This window comes from Salvelinus alpinus, chromosome 14 (genome assembly GCF_045679555.1).
Source record: "Salvelinus alpinus chromosome 14, SLU_Salpinus.1, whole genome shotgun sequence".
NCBI classification, from domain to species: Eukaryota; Metazoa; Chordata; class Actinopteri; order Salmoniformes; family Salmonidae; genus Salvelinus; species Salvelinus alpinus.
This window is the reverse complement of record NC_092099.1, coordinates 40,814,036-40,834,534: the sequence shown is the minus strand read 5'-3', so window position 1 is coordinate 40,834,534 and position 20,499 is coordinate 40,814,036. Positions and strand designations below refer to the sequence as shown.

The following is a 20,499-nucleotide window of genomic DNA, read 5'->3' as shown; positions in this document are numbered from 1 at the left end:
CATGAAGGGCTGTGCGGCCCCACAAAGAAATGCCACCCCACACCATGACTGACCCACCGCCAAACCGGTCATGCTGGAGGATGTTGCAGGCAGCAGAACGTTCTCCACGGCGTCTCCAGACTCTGTCACGTCTGTCACATGTGCTCATGTGCTCAGTGTGAACCTGCTTTCATCTGTGAAGAGCACAGGGCGCCAGTGGCGAATTTGCCAATCTTGGTGTTCTCTGGCAAATGCCAAACGTCCTGCACGGTGTTGGGCTGTAAGCACAACCCCCACCTGTGGACGTCGGGCCCTCATACCACCCTCATGGAGTTTGTTTCTGACCGTTTGAGCAGACACATGCACATTTGTGGCCTGCTGGAGGTCATTTTGCAGGGCTCTGGCAGTGCACCTCCTTGCACAAAGGCGGAGGTAGCGGTCCTGCTGCTGGGTTGTTGCCCTCCTACGGCCTCCTCCACGTCTCCTGATGTACTGGCCTGTCTCCTGGTAGCACCTCCATGCTCTGGACACTACGCTGACAGACACAGCAAACTTTTTTTGCCACAGCTCGCATTGATGTGCCATCCTGGATGAACTGCACTACCTGAGCCACTTGTGTGTGTTGTAGACTCAGTCTCATGCTACCACTAGAGTGAAAGCACCGCCAGCATTCAAAAGTGACCAAAACATCAGCCAGGAAGCATAGGAACTGAGAAGTGGTGTGTGGTCACCACCTGCAGAACCATTCCTTTTTTGGGGGTGTCTTACTAATTGCCTATAATTTCCACCTTTTGTCTATTCCATTTGCACAACAGCATGTGAAATTTATTGTCAATCAGTGTTGCTTCCTAAGTGGACAGTTTGATTTCACAGAAGTGTGATTGACTTGGAGTTACATTGTGATGTTTAAGTGTTCCCTTTATTTTTTTGAGCAGTGTATTTCCCATTCATTGTCAGTTAGAGACACAGTAGTGCCTTGGGACCCAAAAGCATAATCAGTGCTCTAACTCCCCCTTGGTCGTTAGGGCAAATCTGGTCTGTGATAGGAGAGGGGTTTTTCACAACTAGCTCGGCTATTTAGACTATTCTTTAGTAAGGTTGAATAGTCTATTGTTCAGCTATTAGCCCCCCTCCCCAACTTGCAACAAATTGTTGTTACTCCCATCTTGTCCTTGCCCTCTTCCACGCGTCATTCTCCGCCTGAGTGGCTCGCTTGTGCCTGTGCTGGCAGGAAATGGCAGCATCTTCGATTGTGCGTCAAGAATTCTGCATAGCAAGTTTGTATGAAGGTCTGGTTATTCACGGGCAAGTTGTTATATGCTATGTAAGTACATTTGTGTCTTATTTTCAATCAAAAATAATTGTTCTGAAAGGAAAAACGAGGCTTCAAAGTTAAAAAAAAATATTGCAATCAAATATTTTGTAATAGAGCGCAAAATGTTATGCATTTATATATTTTGAGAACAAAACATTTATTTGAAAACAAAACTCCAATTTAATTTCGCTATCAACCACCCTCCATTTTGGCAATTTGAGTGTCGGTTTGGCTACAACCAATACTGTTCAACCTTTCTTACCAACACAAAGGAAGTCATAGCGGACACCTACGAAAGACTGTGTGATGATGGCATCTCAGGTAAGCAGCACTGGGCGTTCTTCCATCCAACTTCTATATAGCTAGTAGTTAGCTCCTACGATTCAGTGCCCGGTTCATAACATTCTACTATATTACATACATACATACATACATACATACATACATACATACATACATACATACATACATACATACATACATACATACCTTAGAATGATAAATCATGCAATTATTATTCTCAAGCTAACCAAAAACATTTTAGCTACGAATGCCTGTTCTCACCATTTTCAGTTGAATTCATCTAGCTTTCTTGCAACTCATAAGCAGGCCATGTCCTATTTGTTTCATAGTCGATATATTATCATATTTCATGACAGTGTAACGGTTAGCTTTTTTTTACAGAAGGATGAAAGAACACAATATGTCTGTCAGGGAATGCTATTCTGATATGTCAGATGAAGAGTTAGACCAGAAAGTCAGAGCCATTAGGCAAAGATGCCCCATGCAGGCTTTAGAATGGTCAAAGGAAGTATCCAAGCCATGGGCCATTGTGTACAATGGCGAAGAGTTAGGGAGTCTTTGCAGCGTGTAGATGGTGCAGGTATCATTGCCAGAATGATCCAGCTTCGTTGCATTGCTCGGCAAAGATACTCTGTGCCTGCTCCCCTGCCTCTCGTCCACATTGATACAAGTCATAAATTGATAACGTACTAAGATGTATAATATCTCCATAAAATCTAAGAAGTTATTTAAACTTTTTTTATTCGTAGTTATTCGTAGACAAATGTTCAATGATGTATTGGAGTTGATCGTCATCAACTGGTAATACATAAATAATGAAGCAGGTTAATACGTTAAACATTTCACTTTTAATTCCAATGCTTTTTTTTCAAGATACAACATTGTCATCTTTGGCGGTATAGATCGATTTTCAAGGAAGGTAAGTATATTATTTTGTATGCATATTTCCCATCACCTAATGAACAACCACAATACCAGTCTGGTGTTAAGCACAGGCTAACTCTTGTATAGATGTTCTATCTGGACACTGCGGCCAATAACAGCAGCAACTGCTTTTGGATACTTTATGGATGGAGTCTGCAGCAATGGATGGCCTTCAAGGTAAATATTGATATAGTAGAATGAAAAAAATTATTACTTGTATTATGCATATTGTAACATCTTGTGAGGAGTTAATTTCTGTATAAAAACCCTTGACATCTTCCTCATCAAACCTCGTAAGATTGCTTTCTGTGTTGTATTGACGTATCCTGAAAATGACATCTGCTCCTTTAGATCGAATGGTCATATGAAAACAATAACTGAGATATCTACAAAAAATAAGCGATTTTCTTTACTTTCAGAGTGTGTGCTGATCAAGGGGTCGGAAATGTAGATATTGCCAGATGTTCACTGTCCGAGGAACAGGTTGTGGAAGCTTTATTTCTGACAAAAGTGTCCATAACCAGAGGTAATTAAACTGTTCTGTTTTCTTTTTCTCTTTTCCTCTCTGCCTGTCTTGTTGTACATGGAACCTGTCTCACATGCATTAATTAAAAAAACCTTAAGATGTCAGCTGCTAATTTTAAGATTTACACCACATAAACATTGTAATTGTCACTGGACTATCAAGCCCCTGTTGCTGCCAAATTTATTGCCACTAATACAGATTTGTTTCTCTTGAGCATTCCAGATTCAGCAGCCGGAGGACCTGCTTTATTGTAAACAAAGAGATTTTCAAAAAAATGGATCTACATGCGCACAAAATAAAAAATGTTTTGCATTTCACCTCCTGATGATTATGATGACTGACCGTGTTAGAATAAAAAAAAAGAAGCCTATTCATGCGCTCTATCTCTATCCGTCTGTCTCTTGTCTACAGGTATGTTTTGATGTGAGAGAGGAAGCCAGTCCCGTCATCGCCACCTTACCCACTCTTAAGATTCGGGCCGACTGGGAGCCCAAGGCTGATTAGGAGACACCGCTAGAGACACTGTGGAATTGTGATGAACTGAGAGAATATTAGGGTAGCACTGTAATTCATTAATCATATGCTGTCTTCCCTGCTCCTCTGTTTTATCTCTTTCCTTTTCTGTCTTCTACACCTCTCTCCCCACCTTTCTTCCTCTTTTTTTATAATGCACACCATATGTGCATTGAAGTACAGATTGAAATTGTATTTAGAATATTACAATAATAATATTTATAATTAATGTATTATGTATTTATAACACCTGGATAATGAACTTTCAATAAAGCATTTCACATTCTCCACTGGTTGAAATTAAGTATCTCATTAGAATAATACACCTATTCTGTGTCCTCAGATTAATGCAGGATTACATCACTCTTACAAGTTACAATGTGTAATCATTGATGTCCCAGGAGCAGGAATGGTAAACACTGTTGAATTGTATAATTGTAATACATACATGTATACACAGCATCATTCAAAGAATGGAGTTTTATACACCTGGTATTGGATATGACTGAAAAAAAATGTCTCACAGAGATTCATACCTGAACCGCACCTTTATTTGCCAAAGAAGAGTACATGATCAGTGAATATATTCAATGTACAGGCTACAATGTGGGCATCTCATGCGTGGGAATAACTACAGTACATGTATATAGGACTTGCATCCTTGGCACAATAAAGTTATTATATTCTACTCAATCCATAGGCTTCCTTAATGCCATTCAGATTTGAAGTCGATACAACAACTATGATAGCTGAGGTTCATAGATAGGTTCTGAACTAATATTCATACCAACATTTTTAGGGTCCATACACAGATCGGCTACATACTGTAGCTAGCTACACATCCATAGGCATACAGTTATTTTTTATTCTCCACTACACAATAAGCAAATAAATAGTTAGCTAGCTATGTTACTTCAGCTGCATTGCATGGCAAATGTAAGCAAGGCATGCCAACACAATTGTACATTCAATTTGCAGTAAATGCTTTAACTAGCTAGAATCTTTTCATCCACTGTTTCACAAGACGACAGCCTGGTTTGCTGGTTTTCTCAGGAGTCCCTAAAACAATAAACAACACGAATTACAAATCCATACTAATGTCATAACACTAGCTAGCTAGTGTTAGCTAGTCAGCTAACTTGCTAAATAGCGATTTTCATAAATTAACTTTATGACAAAAAAATGCACAATTGTTTTTCTCTACATTAACTAACATATTCCTCTCAATTGTAAATGTTTTGCTTGACTCATTATGACGTTATAACTGCTTACATTTGCTTCCACTGTAATGTTTTGTCAGCCATCTTTGCTGAAGAAAGTCACCAGGGACTCATGGCCCGCGTCAAATTAGTCATTGGAACCTCTCGATATGATTGGTCATATAAAAACCTTGGGACTCAAATGCATAATGAGTGCTCTAACTCCCCCTTGCGGTGGTCTGGAGCAATGAAGCTGTGACGCTGGGGACTTTTAAGTCCCGCGGTGTAAGCTTGCCACTTTTAAAGGAGGAACTACTGTATAACACACTGGCTGAGGAAAGGCACTACTCCCAATATAAGTGAACCCCAAATCAATGTAGTTCTCATCATATTTGCGCCTCGTCGATGGTCCAATGTCCCTGTCTGTTGTTCGGTGCTTTCCCCGGTAAGGGGGCAGTAGCTCTTTGGCTGCATCAGATTCACAACTGTCAGTGTCCATGCTAGGTGAGCTAACAACAAATGTAGAATTACTGATGCTACCATTGGATGTGCCCGTGGAAGCAGAACAACTTGTGTCGTTGACAGGTGCCAGTGTAGTACTGCTGGTAGTAGCAGTTGGACGCGGCCCTTACTTTTTTTTAACCATCCATTTTCAAGCAAACGGAATGAGCAGCAGCTACGTTTGGCTATTAGTGGAATTCATTGTGTTGTTATTTCGCTGAACACTAGATGGTTTAGTTTTATCTTTGGCAGTGAAACGAGAATACTCATTTAAAAAAATTTTAATCACATTTTTTGGGGGCGTATCCCTGATGGCATTGCGCGAACCCCTGGGGGTACGTGTACCCCAGTTTGGGAATACCTGGTCTAGGGAATCCTAATGAATTCCTCTAGCCTGGCTGTACACTCCGGTCATTTATATTTCCACAGTCTCTAGCTGCCAGACACAGACCGACCAGTCAGATAGGCCTAGTACATCCTTACAGCCCTGTACTGTACTAGGCTGTATATATAGGTCAAGTAGAAGGCAGTTATTTCTGCTGGGGCCTGGCACGAGGGACCGCCCTCCATTTTAAACTTAGCTGAGACTTTCACTGACTGGCTGTGAAGTTAGAGGACATGATGAAGGGATCCCATGACTCTGACTCATTCACAAGCGATTCAGGGTTTGTTCTTCAATGAGCCTACAATAACATTATCCGTAATGATACTATTAAAGTACTGTAATGTAGATTAGGCAGTAGCATTGTATTGGTACAACATTTTAAACTGAGACCTAACTGAAAGTGAATGAGTGATAAACTAGGTTGAGTTGTAGTGTAGCAGGTCCGCTTCTCTTTCCCTGTCTTATTGTGTGTTGGATGGAAGTTAATAACACATGTACCTCCTGTTTAAAAGTGCTGAGTTCTGCAGTCAGCCAGAAGGGCCTGATTACTGCTGCCAGCCGGGGTGTGTCCTTCCTGTCAGTTCAGGGCTGCCTCTGTCAGTCGGCCTCCACGTTGCCACGGTTACTAGAAACAAAGACGACGTTACACGGGGGTAAAATAAGTTACATCCGATAAATGTAATAATGGCACCATAGGAGATGGCTGCCGCTTTACGGTCTCCTAACCAATTGTGCTATTGTGTGTTTTTTCGCTTTATTTGTAACTTATTTTGTACATGTTTCTGCCACCGTCTCTTATGAACGAAAAGAGCTTCTAGATATCAGGACAGCGATTACTCACCTCATACTGGAAGAATATTTTTTCTTTAATGAGTCGGACGTGAAGGATTTACTTCAGACACCCGACAAGGCTCAAATCCCCGTGATTCAGATGAGATGGAGATATCGGGGACGTACGTCGGGGTATGGATCTGACGGCGAGTGGGTAATCTGCCTCTACCATCAGTACTATTAGCCAACGTACAATCATTGGATAACAAAATAGACAAACTACAATCACAATATCCTACCAACGGGACATTAAAATAATAATATCTTATGTTTCACAGAGTCGTGGCTGAACGACAACATCAATAACATACAGCTGGTGGGTTTTACGCTGCATCGGCAAGATAGAACAGCCGCCTCCGGTATGGCAAGGGGTGGTGGTCTGTGTATATTTGTAAACAGCTGGTGCATGAAATCTAATAGTCAGGAAGTCTTAAGGTTTTGCTCGCCTGAGGTAGAGTATCTCATGATAAGCTGTAGACCACACTATTTACCAAGCAAGTTATCTATATTCTTCGTAGCTGTCTATTTACCACCACAAACCGATGCTGGCACTAAGACCGCACTCAATAAGCTGTATACGGCTATAAGCAAACAGGAAAACGCTCATCCAGAGGCGGCGCTCATAGTGGCCGGGGACTTTAATGCAGGGAAACTCATCCGTTTTACCAAATTTCTACCAGCATGTTAAATGTGCAACCAGAGGGGGAAAAAACTCTAGACCACCTTTACTCCACACACAGAGACGTGTACAAAGCTCTCCATTTGGCAAATCTGACCATAATTCTATCCTGCTGATTCCTGCTTAAAGTAATACAAAAAAATCAAGAAGGAAACACCAGTGACACGGTCAGATGACACAGATGCTTAGTTACAGGACTATTTTACTAGCACAGACTGGAATATGTTCCGGGATTCTTCCGATGGCATTGAGGAGTACAATACATCAGTCACTGGCATCATCAATAAGTGCATTGATGACGTCGTCCCAACAGTGGCTGTACGTACATACCCCAACCAGTCAAATAAAATTTGATTTGAAAAGAACTCTACTTCTGCCCTAGCCCCCGAGTCAGTGGAGTTTTACCTTGACATTAGGCCTACATGTCCCAGCAGTATAGCCTAGGCCCAGCTGACCGTAGCCCGTAGCTGACTGTGATGCCCCACAGCAATACATCTGCTCTAATCAATTTATTATGGAGCTTGTGTGTGTCAGTGTTTCTCATGTATCACTTTGGTAATAATCAACTAACCTAATGGAGTTATTCGTTTTCTGCTGTAGATAAGTTATAATTTAACTGTGGCCAAGTGTGCATGAAAACAGATGCATGTTAATCAATATACGCAACAGTAATGAAACATTTGTTTTGTGTCATTTTCACCATTTGGATTTAAAATTCTCTATCCCGAATCCCATTCGTTTGACTGGCAGCTAGTCAAACAGTAATATGCACAGTTTAGTGAAATAGTGTTTGTGTTTGTTTATGTTGCGCTGACATGTTTGCTTGAGACATTCACATGAAGCTGCGAAAGATGTGACTGAAATCCCCCGAGGCAGGACAGAGAAGAGAGGGGGGATGGGGAGGGGTAAAGATATGACAAAGTGGGTCGGGTGACATGCAGAGGCTTTGGAAATAGACTTAAGACTGGCTTACTGCTCTGCCTTAACAGGGACAGTTGTTTCTTATCTCTGTGTGCTGACTGTATGATGAATTGATTCCTGTTGTTCTTTTCTTCTGTCTGTCTGTCATGTGCGGGTAGTGTGCTCAGTTTTTGAATGGAAATGTCTGTCTTTAGGGCTCAGACACACCAGTAGCATTTGCTGGCCGAGAGTACTTAGCACCTCTGAACGTAATTTGCGAACCGAGTGGGCACCGATTTCATGATGTGGAATCATGTTTGGCAGTCAGCCAACAAGTCTGCAGTGGGTGGTCCCTAAAACACAGAGCGCTGAACAATCGGCAGAAGAACGCTAGATCCACATTCAGTGCGATGTGTGTGAGCCTTTACTCAGAAACCAAGCTGTAGTAGCAAAGTGTCATGTCAAGCCTGCACATTACCCATAAGCACTCAATTACGTTGCGCCGGATGTCATGCATTTCAAATGGGGACGTCCACAACCGAGTGGAATTGCAATGCCCCCTTGCGTTTGAAGGATCCGTTGCGAGACGGACTCCATATATTTCCCCAAAAATTTTTACGTTGTCTTCAGTCCAGCCAGAGTCTGTCGAAGAACAGGAAGTTACCAAACCACAGAAGAAGATGTAAATGTGGTTTTCGGTGAAGGCTTAATGGGATAGCTAGCAACTTGTTAACAATTACCCATTGCTACAAGTGAGTACTATATTAATAGTAGTATTAAATAATACACTTTGGTTGTTAAGCCAATTACATTATAACTGTTGCCTCACTTGTTTTCTCCCTAATATCCAATTGGTAGTTAAAGTCTTTACCCATCGCTGCAACTCCTGTACGGACTCGGGAGAGGCTAAGGTTGAGAGCCATGCGTCCTCCGAAACACGACCCTGCCAAGCTGCGCGGCTTCTTGATACACTGTTCACTTAACCCGGAAGCCAGCCGTACCAATGTGTCACAGGAAACACCGTACAACTGGCGACCGAAGCCAGTTTGCAGGCGCCCGGCCCGCAACAAGGAGTCGCTAGAGCGCGATGGGACAAGGACATCCAGGCCGGCCAAACCTTCCCCTAACCTGGACGACACTGGGCCAATTGTGCGCTGTCTCACTGTTCTCCCGGTCATGGCTGGCTGTTACACAGCCTGGGATCGAACCCAGGGCTGTAGTGACGCTTCAAGCACTGCATTGCCTTAGACCTCTGCGCCACTCAGGAGGCCGTGATGTTTGTTTTTGATGATAATTATTAGATATAGGTCGTTAGCTACAGTGGTATCTTCAACCTAGGCTAGCTTTTAGGTAGCTAGCGGGACTTGCTTTAAAGTTAGAGAAAAAAGTGGAGGAAAAATAAACAAAACATGTTTTAATATCACCTGAAACAATCTATTATATATCATGTCTTGAATAAAAAGGTTGTATTTTGCAATCTCCCAATATAAATGCGATCTCTGACGAGACATGGGCTCACCTCCATCTTGTTTTACAAACACTACACTTGTTCGTTCAGTAGCGGGGCAAGAATTTGTGATGATGTACGGCCTAATGAAATGCGTCACAATGTAAACCGGGCATCAATTTTACAGCAGTTACAGTTCATGTGTTTACCTGTATACCCAGAACAAAATGTTTTGCATAATTGTGTCAGATGTTCGATTAAATTCTTCGGGAAGATGTGTTAGAAAATGTACTAATGAGACTAGTGAAGTCTCCACCCCTCTAAACGGAAACATTTCTGCCAGTTTGGGACAAGTCAATGGGCTAAATGTCCCCTTGAAATGATCAGTGACAAAATCAGCGTACTGGAACAAAGTTCCTTAGTCTTGCATCACACAGTCGGTCGACAGATGCTACAACCATTTATGTTATGTGCATGTGTCAACAAGACATTACCTGTACTGGGGTGGGGTGAGGGTTGTCATGGTAACCAGCTACGCTTGGCTGTGGCCATGCCTGGAGGGAGGGAGGGGTAGAGTGGAGAGAGAAAGATGTGTCTCAGTAGGCTATGCTACACAGAAGCAGGAAGGACAGGGCTTGGTCCCTTCCTTGACAAGGCCTTCACAACAGTGTGAAGGGAGTTGTTACAGTATGTTACAGGTTGCAGTTAATTTTCCAGATCCAATTTATCATCATTACAGTGACTCTGTACATAGCCGCTGGAAGTAGTTTGGGGTGGGGGTGCTGTGTTTGTTTTGCTCTAAAATGCTATTTGGAGAACAGCAAAAACACAACCAAAAAAGGTCCCCCAGAGAGTATCACAGTAGTATTAGGTTTACAGTATATTAGGTTTAAAGGTCTGTGGAATGGTGTGTACAATGTACTACTCAACCTCGTCATACAGAGGAACTTGTGGAACAGTGCATACAATGCAACATGAAATAGATGCATAATACTCGCTATCAAGGCCGACATCAAATACCGACGTCAATGTAAAAGTAACCAGAGCATAAAACAGCTGACTGCAAATGCAAACTATGCCAGATAAATCCTACACATGCATTGAAATAAGGCATACATCAAAAGGAATGACTAAGGCCTACAATTGACAACGACAAGACAAACAAACTCGACCAAGGAATGAAGACAAATCTACACATTAAGGCCGCACCCGTGATTCAGTACCGCAGAATGGACAGCGCCTCGGTACAGGTAGGCATAGTGGAGCTCCGTGGGGTGTGGCTGAATGGACAGTGTCTCTGTCTAGTACCCAGCAAGAATTAGGCTATTCAGTTTGTGGGCAATTAGACATTTTCTGGGCACAGTTGAGTAGCCTACAATGTTTCATATGAAAATCCTGACTGCACACATCTTTAGAAATGGTAGGATCAATTGTAAGTTGCAGACCCCCTGCTATATGAAGTCACCCTTGTGGAACGGTGCATACAGTGTACTATGACAAGTGTAATTGTCTCGTGCGCTTCCCACCAAAATTGTTGTTCTGCATTCAGAGAATTTCATTATAATGTGTGCTCCCAGTTCATTTTTGTATTTTCCTGTCTGCATTATTCACTAGAAAAGGGAAACATTATGAGAATATTGAAACATTGTATAAAGGAACAAGGCGGCTCAGAGAATATTGAAACATTTGTATCAACAAGACCACTCCGAGAATATTAATATTGCAACATAGTAGCCAACGCAGAGGCAGTTTGTCTCTTTCTGATAGTATTGTGTTACCTACACAGCATCTGGGCGCTCACTATATACAAAAAAGCCCTACATCCACACTATAGCTAAATTATGTTTAATGACATTTTGCCAGCAAGATTGATCTGTTAGAATATCTCATTTTAATTCAGGAAGATGGACAAGCGAGACTAAGAGGTGGAAATGCATTATACCAGAGGCAGGTATACTACAGTGGCAAGAAAAAGTATGTGAACCCTTTGAAATACCTGGAATTCTGCATAAATTAGTCATAAAATCTGATCTTCATCTAAGTCACAACAATAGACAAACACAGTCTGCTTAAACTAATAACACACAAACAATTATACGTTGTCATGTCTTTATTGAACACACCGTGTAAACATTCACAGTGCAAGGTAGGAAAAGTATGTGAAACCTTGGATTTATAACTGGTTGACCCTCCTTTGGCAACAATAACCTCAAACAAATGTTTTCTGTAGTTGCGGATCAGACCTGCACGACAGTCAGGAGGAATTTTGGACCATACCTCTTTACAAAACTGTTTCAGTTCAGCGATATTCTTGGGATGTCTGGTGTGAACTGCTCTCTTGAGGTCATGCCACAGCATCTCAATCGGGTTGAGGTCAGGACTCTGACTGGGCCACTTAGGGAGGCATTTCTTCTGTTGAAGCCATTCTGTTGTTGATTTACTTCTGTGTTTGGGGTCGTTGTCCTGTTGCGCTTCAATTGGCGTACAGATCGCCTAACATTCTCCTGCAAAATGTCTTGATAAACCTGGGAATAAATTTTTCCATCGATGATAGCAAGCTGTCCAGGACTTGAGGCAGCAAAGCAGCCCCAAACCATGATGCTCCCTCCACCATACTTTACAGTTGGGATGAGGTTTTGATGTTGGCGTATTGTGCCTTTTTCTCTCCACATGTTCCACAGTGTTGTGTGTTCCTTCCAAACAACTCAACTGTAGTTTCATCTGTCCACAGAATATTTTGCCAGTTGCACTGTGGAACATCCAGGTGCACTTTTGCAAACTTCAGACGTGCAGCAATGTTTTTTTTAGACAGCAGTGGCTTTTTCCATGGTGTCCTCCCATGAACACCATTCTTGTTTAGTGTTTTACATATCGTAGACTCGTCAACAGAGATGTTAGCATGTTCCAGAGATTTCTGTAAGTCTTTAGCTGACACTCTAGAATTCTTCTTAACCTCATTGAGCATTCTGCGCTGTGCTCTTGCAGCCATAATTGCAGGACGGCCACTCCTAGGGAGAGTAGCAACAGTGCTGAACTTTCTCAATTTTCAGACAATTTGTCTTGCTGTGGACTGATGAGCATCAAGGCTTTTAGAGATACTTTTGTAACCCTTTCCAGCTTTATGCAAGTCAACAATTCTTTATCTTAGGTCTTCTGAGATCTTTTTTGTTCTAGGCATGGTTCACATCAGGCAATGCTTCTTGTGAATAGCAAACTCAAATTCTGTGAATGTTTTCTATAGGGCAAGGCAGCTCTAACCAACATCTCCAATCTCGTCTCATTGATTAAACTCCAGGTTAGCTGACTCCTGACTCCAATTAGCTTTTGGAGAAGTCATTAGCCTAGGGGTTCACATACTTTTTCCAACCTACACTGTGAATGTTTAAATGATGTATTCAATATAGACAAGAAAAATACAATAATGTGTGTTATTAGTTTAACCTCTCTTGGGCACGTGAGACGGTAGCGTCACACCTCGTCACACCTCTTCAACAACAAAAAATCATTACAAACAGTAGCCAGCCAAGTAGAACAGTTATACATGTCAGAAATAGAGATAAAATTCATCCCTTACCTTTGATGATCTTCATATGGTTGCACTCAGCAGACATTCATTTACTCAATAAATGTTCCTTTTGTTCGATAAAGTCTCTTTCTATCCAAAAACCTCACTCGTTTCTTCAGTAATCCACAGGCTAAAACGCAGTCAAAACAGGAAGAACAGGAAGAAAAAATCCAAATTGTATCCGTAAAGTTCATAGAAACATGTCAAATGATGTTTATATTCAAGCCTCAGGTTGTTTTTAGCCTAAATAATCGATAATATTTCAACCGGACAATAACGTCATCAATTTAAAAGGTAAACAAGAAAGGCACTCGGTCTCGCGCATGAAAAAGCTCTGTGACGCTTTAGGGTCCACTCATTCCGACTGCTCTTACTTCTTCATTTTTCAGAATACAAGCCTGAAACAATTTCTAAAGACTGTTGACATCTAGTGGAAGGCATAGAAACTGCAATTTGAGTCCTAAGTCAATGGATACTGTAATGGCATTGAATATAAAACTACAAAATAAAAATAAAAACTACTTCCTGAATGGATTTTCCTCAGGTTTTCGCCTGCCAAATCAGTTCTGTTATACTCACAGAAACTATTTTAACAGTTGTGGAAACTTTAGAGTGTTTTCTATCCAAATCTACCGGTTATATGCATATCATATCTTCTGGGCCCGAGAAGCAGGCAGTTTAATTTGGGCATGCATTTCATCCAAAATTCCGAATGCTGCCCCCTACCCTAGTGAAGTTAAGCAAACTGTCTCTTGTTGTGACTGCAGATCAGATTTGATGACCAATTTATGCAGAAATCAAATAAAATTGTATTAGTCACATGCGCCGAATACAACAGGTGTAGACCATACTTACTTACGAGCCCCTAACCAACAATGCAGTTTCAAAAAAATAAAAGTAACTAAAAGTAATTAAAGAGCAGCAGTAAAATAACAATAGCGAGACTATATACAGGGGGGTACCGATACAGAGTCAATGTGCGGGGACACTAGTTAGTTGAGGAAGTATGTACATGTAGGTAGAGTTATTAAAGTGACTATGCATAGATGACAACAGAGAGTAGCAGTTGTTTAAAGAGGGGGTGAGGGGGGGCACTGCAAATAGTCTGGGTAGCCAGTTGACTAGATGTTCAGGAGTCTTATGGCTTGGGGGTAGAAGCTGTTTAGAAGCCTCTTGGACCTAGACTTGGCACTCCGGTACCGCTTGCCGTGAGGTAGCAGAGAGAACAGTCCATGACTAGGGTGGCTGGAGTCTGTCAATTTTAGGGCCTTCCTCTGACACCGCCTGGTATAGAGGTCCTGGATGGCAAGAAGCTTGGCCCCAGTGATGTACTGGGCCGTACGCACTACCCTCTGTAGTGCCTTGCAGTCGGATGCCGAGCAGTTGCCATACCAGGCAGTGATGCAACCAGTCAGGATGCTCTCAATGGTGCAGCTGTAGAACCTTTTGAGGATCTCAGGACCCATGCCAAATCTTTTCAGTCTCTTGAGGTGGAATAGGTTTTGTTGTGCCCTCTTCACGACTGTCTTGGTGTGCTTGGACCATGTTAGTTTGTTGGTGATGTGGACACGAAAGGAACTTGAAGCTCTCAACCTGCTCCACTGCAGCCCCGTCGATGAGAATGGGGGCGTGCTCGGTCCTCCATTTCCTGTAGTCCACAATCATCTCCTTTGTCTTGATCAGGTTGAGGGAGAGGTTGTTGTTCTGGCTCCACACGTTCAGGTGTCTGACCACCTCCCTATAGGCTGTCTCTTCGTTGTCGGTGATCAGGCCTACTACTGTTGTGTCAACGGCAAATGTATTGATGGTGTTGGAGTCGTGCCTGGCCGTGCATTCATGAGTGAACAGGAAGTACAGGAGGGGACTGAGCACGTACCCCTGGGGGCCCCTGTGTTGAGGATCAGCGTGGCGGATGTGTTGTTACCTACCCTTACCACCTGGGGGCGGCCCCTCAGGAAGTCCAGGATCCAGTTGCAGAGGGAGGTGTTTAGTCCCAGGGTCCTTAGCTTATTGATGGGCATTGAGGGCACTATGGTGTTGAACACTGATCTGTAGTCAATGAATAGCATTCTCACATAGGTGTTCCTTTTGTCAAGGTGGGAAAGGACAGTGTGGAGTGCAATAGAGATTGCATCATCTGTGGATCTGTTGGGGCTGTATGTACTTCCAAAGGGTTCACATACTTTTCTTGCCACTGTACATGTAGGGATGATGACGTAGGCCTACAGCAAGAAGTTAAAAAAAGTTAGGTAATCATTCATTGTTTGCATTCTCAATTATCATTCTGTCACTGCATGGGAATGCACATTTGTTATAGCCTAAAATTGTTATTGTCTTTGAAGCCAAAAACAAGACATGTATTTTGGGGAAATGTTCTAAATAGCAAGTTGTTCAGTTTATTTTCATACCAATAGGCTTAGGTTGCAGTAGCTCATTGGGTGAATAAATTAAAATAACAATTAGGCTCACAGCTATCACAACCTATATTTTAATAGCAAATTAAACAGCGTTTGGTTTTGAATGGTCACCAAAAAGGAGGGCTCCCCACTTCCCAGTTAAATTAACCCCTGGCTAGTTCAAATGCTGACATCAAATTCAAAGCAATTGGCACACTGCCTAAACCTCTAAACCAGTAAATCAAATGGAACTGTCTCTGCCCTCTAAAAGTGACAGAAAAGGGGCACAGGCTGGCAGCAATGCTCCGCATGGTCCTAAAGTCAGCCAATACGGTAAACAGCCATTGAATCTTAAATCGTGATTGGAATTTTTTTTGTATACTTTTTGTTGTTGTTGCCTACCCACATGACGCCCTTGCTGGGGGAGGAGGGCGGGGGAGCTGAGACAATGTGTTGTTGGGGGGGTGGGGCTATGATGCTGTATGAGGGTATGACTCTGTATGAGAGTAGTTGTTGAAACATTTGGAGATTACTTCACTTGTGCTTGGTCAATGTGTGTAGGAGAGTTGCCTAAAAAAAAAAGTTTAATCAACTATTTCCATGACTCTTTCTATTGATAACTCCCAGTTTGACACTGCTATAAGAATTTCTGAAACTGTTCTCACTGAAGCTCAAAGGCCATGATTGTTAATATATATGGCAGACGATATGTTATTAAACAGCCTTGTCAAGGGATATCAGTTGGCCAGAGCATATTATAATTTCACCCACTGAACTAGTTTGACATAATGTCTCTTGGCACTAAAAGTCACCTGACAGCAACTGCACAGTGTTCTGTGTATGCAAAGCTATTGCCCTGCCCTAAAGGTGTCTGTCTCTTTCTGAGGTTTTCTATGAGTTAGGCTGTCCTTAAGAGGGATTTATCGTATTTCAAAATGACACCCAACAGTAGTAGGCATGATGGCTTCATATCATCATACAGATTTTCATATCATCATACCGTCTTTCATCCCGGGATTTACAGTATTACCAGCATAGCATACAAGGGGGTGCTAAAAAGGCAAGAAATGCCCATTGGGCCTAGATTACCAGAATGCTAACACAATTAGAACAAACTAATAGCGAAATCACAAATGCTAACGAGCAAAAGCGAAAATAAACAAAATTGCAAAGACAGGCAAATCCAGTTTATATAGTTATACGAGCATAGCCAGTAGCTACCGAATGTCATTTTCAGAGAACTTCAGAGAAATAGTTTTGATGGTATTGAAAAACCATCCTGTGTCTTTTTCCAGATACCACAGTATACGGTATATACAATATACCGCCCAAGCCTTGTAGACTGTTGACTGGGGCTTGTTTGTAGTACTGTGTGTAATATCAGTATTGTTTGTTTGTGTTTTACTCACTGTCTAACTGGTGTGCCCTCTGTGTCCACAGGTGGTGTCAGTGAGTGTTTTGAGCATAGTGACGGTGTGTGTGTGTGTGTGTGTGTGTGTGACGGTGTGTGTGTATGTGACGGTGTGTGTGTGTGAGACAGAGACCAGCGATGGCTGCCAGTAAGAATAAGACCCAGAGTTCTCTGGCCCTGCACAAGGTCATCATGGTGGGCAGTGGTGGTGTGGGCAAGTCTGCACTCACACTGCAGTTCATGTACGACGAGGTGAGAACATGCGCACACACACACTTAGCTCAACTCATTGCATAGCTACAGCAGTATTGACACTGTTCATGCTCACACAAACTGAGCATTCCATGTTTGCTAGTCTGTCATACATCATTGTTACATTGTGTTGAACCCTGTTATCTAACTTGACAAGAATTAAATAAAAATTCACATTACCCAAAGTTCAACTGTTTCCCGTTAAGTACTGTGACACAATGACTGTGTGGTTGAGGTGTTCGTCTTGGTCCTCTGTCCAGTTTGTGGAGACACCAAGGCAGACAGCTACATACTATCTGCCTAACGTAGTCTTGTCTGCTGGAGACATTCTGACGGTTCTGTGGTTTCCTCCTCCTAGTTCGTAGAGGACTACGAGCCCACCAAGGCAGACAGCTACAGGAAGAAGGTAGTGCTGGATGGAGAGGAGGTCCAGATCGATATCCTGGACACGGCTGGACAGGAGGACTATGCTGCTATCAGAGACAACTACTTCAGGAGTGGAGAGGGCTTCCTGCTAGTCTTCTCCATCACAGAACACGAGTCTTTCACAGCCACTGCAGAGTTCAGGTTGGTGATCCTTCATTAGTTAGCATGTATGGCAGTGATGACAGTCATATGGCGGTGAGTCAGATTGGAGAGTCACAATGATGACAGTAACGATAGAAGACCCAAGCTGTGATTAGTGTGTGTGTGTTTGCCTGTGTTTCTATGATTTCCTACTTGCAAGAAGAGGTACATGCATCTAGGACCTGTGTACCTTAAATGCTTGTTTGTGGATCTACAATCCTAATAAGTCTTTATAATGTGTTTTCTAGGGAGCAGATCCTGCGTGTGAAAGCGGAAGAGGATAAGATTCCTCTGTTGGTGGTGGGGAACAAGTCTGACTTGGAGGACCGCAGACAGGTGTCTGTAGACGAGGCCCGAGCCAAGGCAGAGGAGTGGGGGGTGCAGTACGTGGAGACATCAGCCAAGACGCGAGCCAACGTCGACAAGGTACAGTCACTGTGTGTGTATGGGTGTGTTTATAATTACATATTGCAGACAATTCTCTTCTATATGTAATTTTCAAGGTGGTCAAGTGATTCAGAAATAGTGGTGGACTATCACTTGAGTAATTGTCTGTTCAGGTAAATGTGTGTGGTAACATGGTTCCTTTTCATTCTCAAGGTATTCTTTGACCTGATGCGGGAGGTGCGGGGAAAGAAGATGTCGGAAAACAAGGACAAAAACGGCAAGGGGAAGCACAAGAATAAGAACAAGAAGAGTTTCAAAGAGCGATGCTGTTTACTCTGAACGCAACATGGACCTTTACAACACAAAACACCACAATTTATCGTTACGCTGAGGAACCAACTTGATCAGAATCACAGAGCATCCATCCTCACGTTGAGTTGAAATATGTGTCTGTTAGTATTGAATCTGGCCATATTAGTGTTGTTTAGCAGGTTTGGGGTCAGTTCTATTTAAACTGTCAATTCCAGAAGTTAACTAATATTCCAATTGCAATTTTGCTCATTGCTTTTCAATACAGAAAATTGGAATTTGGCATTTCAGTTTACTTGAAGTGAAATGGATTTTTTTTCCCAAACCAGGTGTTTACCACATTCTCAACCACTGTTTTTGCATCTAAAACTTAAGCTTTGATAGATATTCTGACTGTTTATTGTTTTTAATGGAAGGTGACCACTGTTCTGCGACTTGGACTGCAATGCTTGACCTCTCCCCTGATGACAACCCAATTACCAAACTGCCCCAAACACTAACTTCAGTCTGCTTGGATCTTGTTCTGTCTATCTCAATATATCTGTCCTTTATGATCAACATATGGTCATGCCATTTATTTTAGTCTAGAACGTGCATGGGGATTTTAATCTAGAATGTGAATGGGGATAGGTTCAGTCAAGGACAGAAATGTAGCGAAACTCTATTCAATGCTTTTCACTGATGTCTGTTTATGTGGTATGGACATCAGACTAAGCTTTGTTTGTTAATGAACAAAAAAAGTATATTTACTAGTTAGTAAGAGGGACTAGGACTGAACGTGTCATTGTTTCCTCTACAATAGGATAAAGCAATTGTCAATCAAGAAGGCTCATCGTCTTATGATTCGAAGCACATGTGATATTATTAGGGCCAGTCAGTTTACATTGTCAGGAAAAACTCCTGGCCCTGGTCTAAGTAGGATGGATGTTGAAGTGTGAAGTTGTAAGAGTTTACTAACCAGAGGTCCTGTGGTAAAGGACAGGCAGTGTTTCTGGAGCCCCCTGCTGGCATTCCTTGGTAAATACAGGAACTAAAAATGGAACTGCCGCCACATCCATTAGTCCTTTAGATATGGGTCAGTTGGCACCATAAGAGTTGGCACCATAACTATCAGCCAGTCACCTTCAGCTTTGGGGTATTAATATTTTAACTTATTTGGGGTTTTATTCAAATGCTTTTTTTGTAGAAAGTGCACTACATTGTTGCCAATACCTTAAAAAAATAACTGTTCAGAGTTCCCAAGCTAGAGAATGCTAAAGCAGTTTGTGCCATCAACACAAGGATAACATGATATCGCCTACCAACTAATCACTCCTCTCTATATAAATAATGTTTGTTAATTAACTGAGTGAATGTATGTGCATCAGACTACAGTTGATACTTCTGGTTCCTTTGTGTACGTGTGAATGAAACCTGGGTCATGTTATTTGGCACAAAATGGAAGAAAATTGACAAACAGGAAGGGACTTTTTTGTTGTTGCTGAAAAACATTGTGCCCTAATGAACGCCACTCTGGTGAGGGACACAGTTTGTTTGCTGTTATTGTTGGATCAGTCACTCTGTTCTACCCTACAACAGTAAAGTAATATTTTCAACAACTGTCCTAACTGTTCTGCTCTTTTATAAAAATGTGTGTCCTCTTCTGTTGTTTTAAAGCTAGTCTACTATTGCTAGGTTTTTCACTGTCTTCTGAACAAAAAAAAGACTTCAAAATGTTGCCAAATAAATGCTTTTTTCTTTGTAATATTGGTGTGGTCCTCTTAAAGTAAAATTGCCAATACAGTGTGTAAAATGTATTTGATTTAACCAAATGGGAGTAGACAATATTTCCTTTTGATGTACTTTTTTTTAATGTATATTTGGAAATGCATACTAGTATTCCAGTACTTGATAAACCTCTCAACTGTGTTTCTGATTGCATGCATGTGCAGTAGCCTACAGTTACCCTCCTAGTGTAAGTAAAGTAATGGTTTGCATCATGTCGTCATGGACCAGGGAAGCAAAAATACCATACGGTGGGTGTCCTTAGCTGGTAATTTGCTGTTATTTCGATGGATACATGTCACGTGTTATGATGGTGCAAAAAAAACAGGGCTAATCTAGCAAACCT

At 42.0% G+C, this 20,499-nt stretch overlaps 1 protein-coding gene across 1 annotated transcript in view; it reads left to right on the top strand.

Annotated features, from left to right (window-relative positions):
- LOC139538917 (ras-related protein Ral-B-like) overlaps positions 1 to 20,133 on the top strand; it is a 49,424-nt gene extending 29,291 nt beyond the window's left edge. The window contains exons 2-5 of the mRNA XM_071341489.1: positions 16,904 to 17,126; positions 17,485 to 17,693; positions 17,942 to 18,119; positions 18,294 to 20,133. Of these exons, the coding sequence (XP_071197590.1) occupies positions 17,013 to 17,126; positions 17,485 to 17,693; positions 17,942 to 18,119; positions 18,294 to 18,419 (627 nt within the window). The 5' untranslated portion in view covers positions 16,904 to 17,012 and the 3' untranslated portion in view covers positions 18,420 to 20,133. The remainder of the gene's footprint in view (positions 1 to 16,903; positions 17,127 to 17,484; positions 17,694 to 17,941; positions 18,120 to 18,293) is intronic.
- The last annotated feature ends 366 nt before the right edge of the window (positions 20,134 to 20,499 follow it).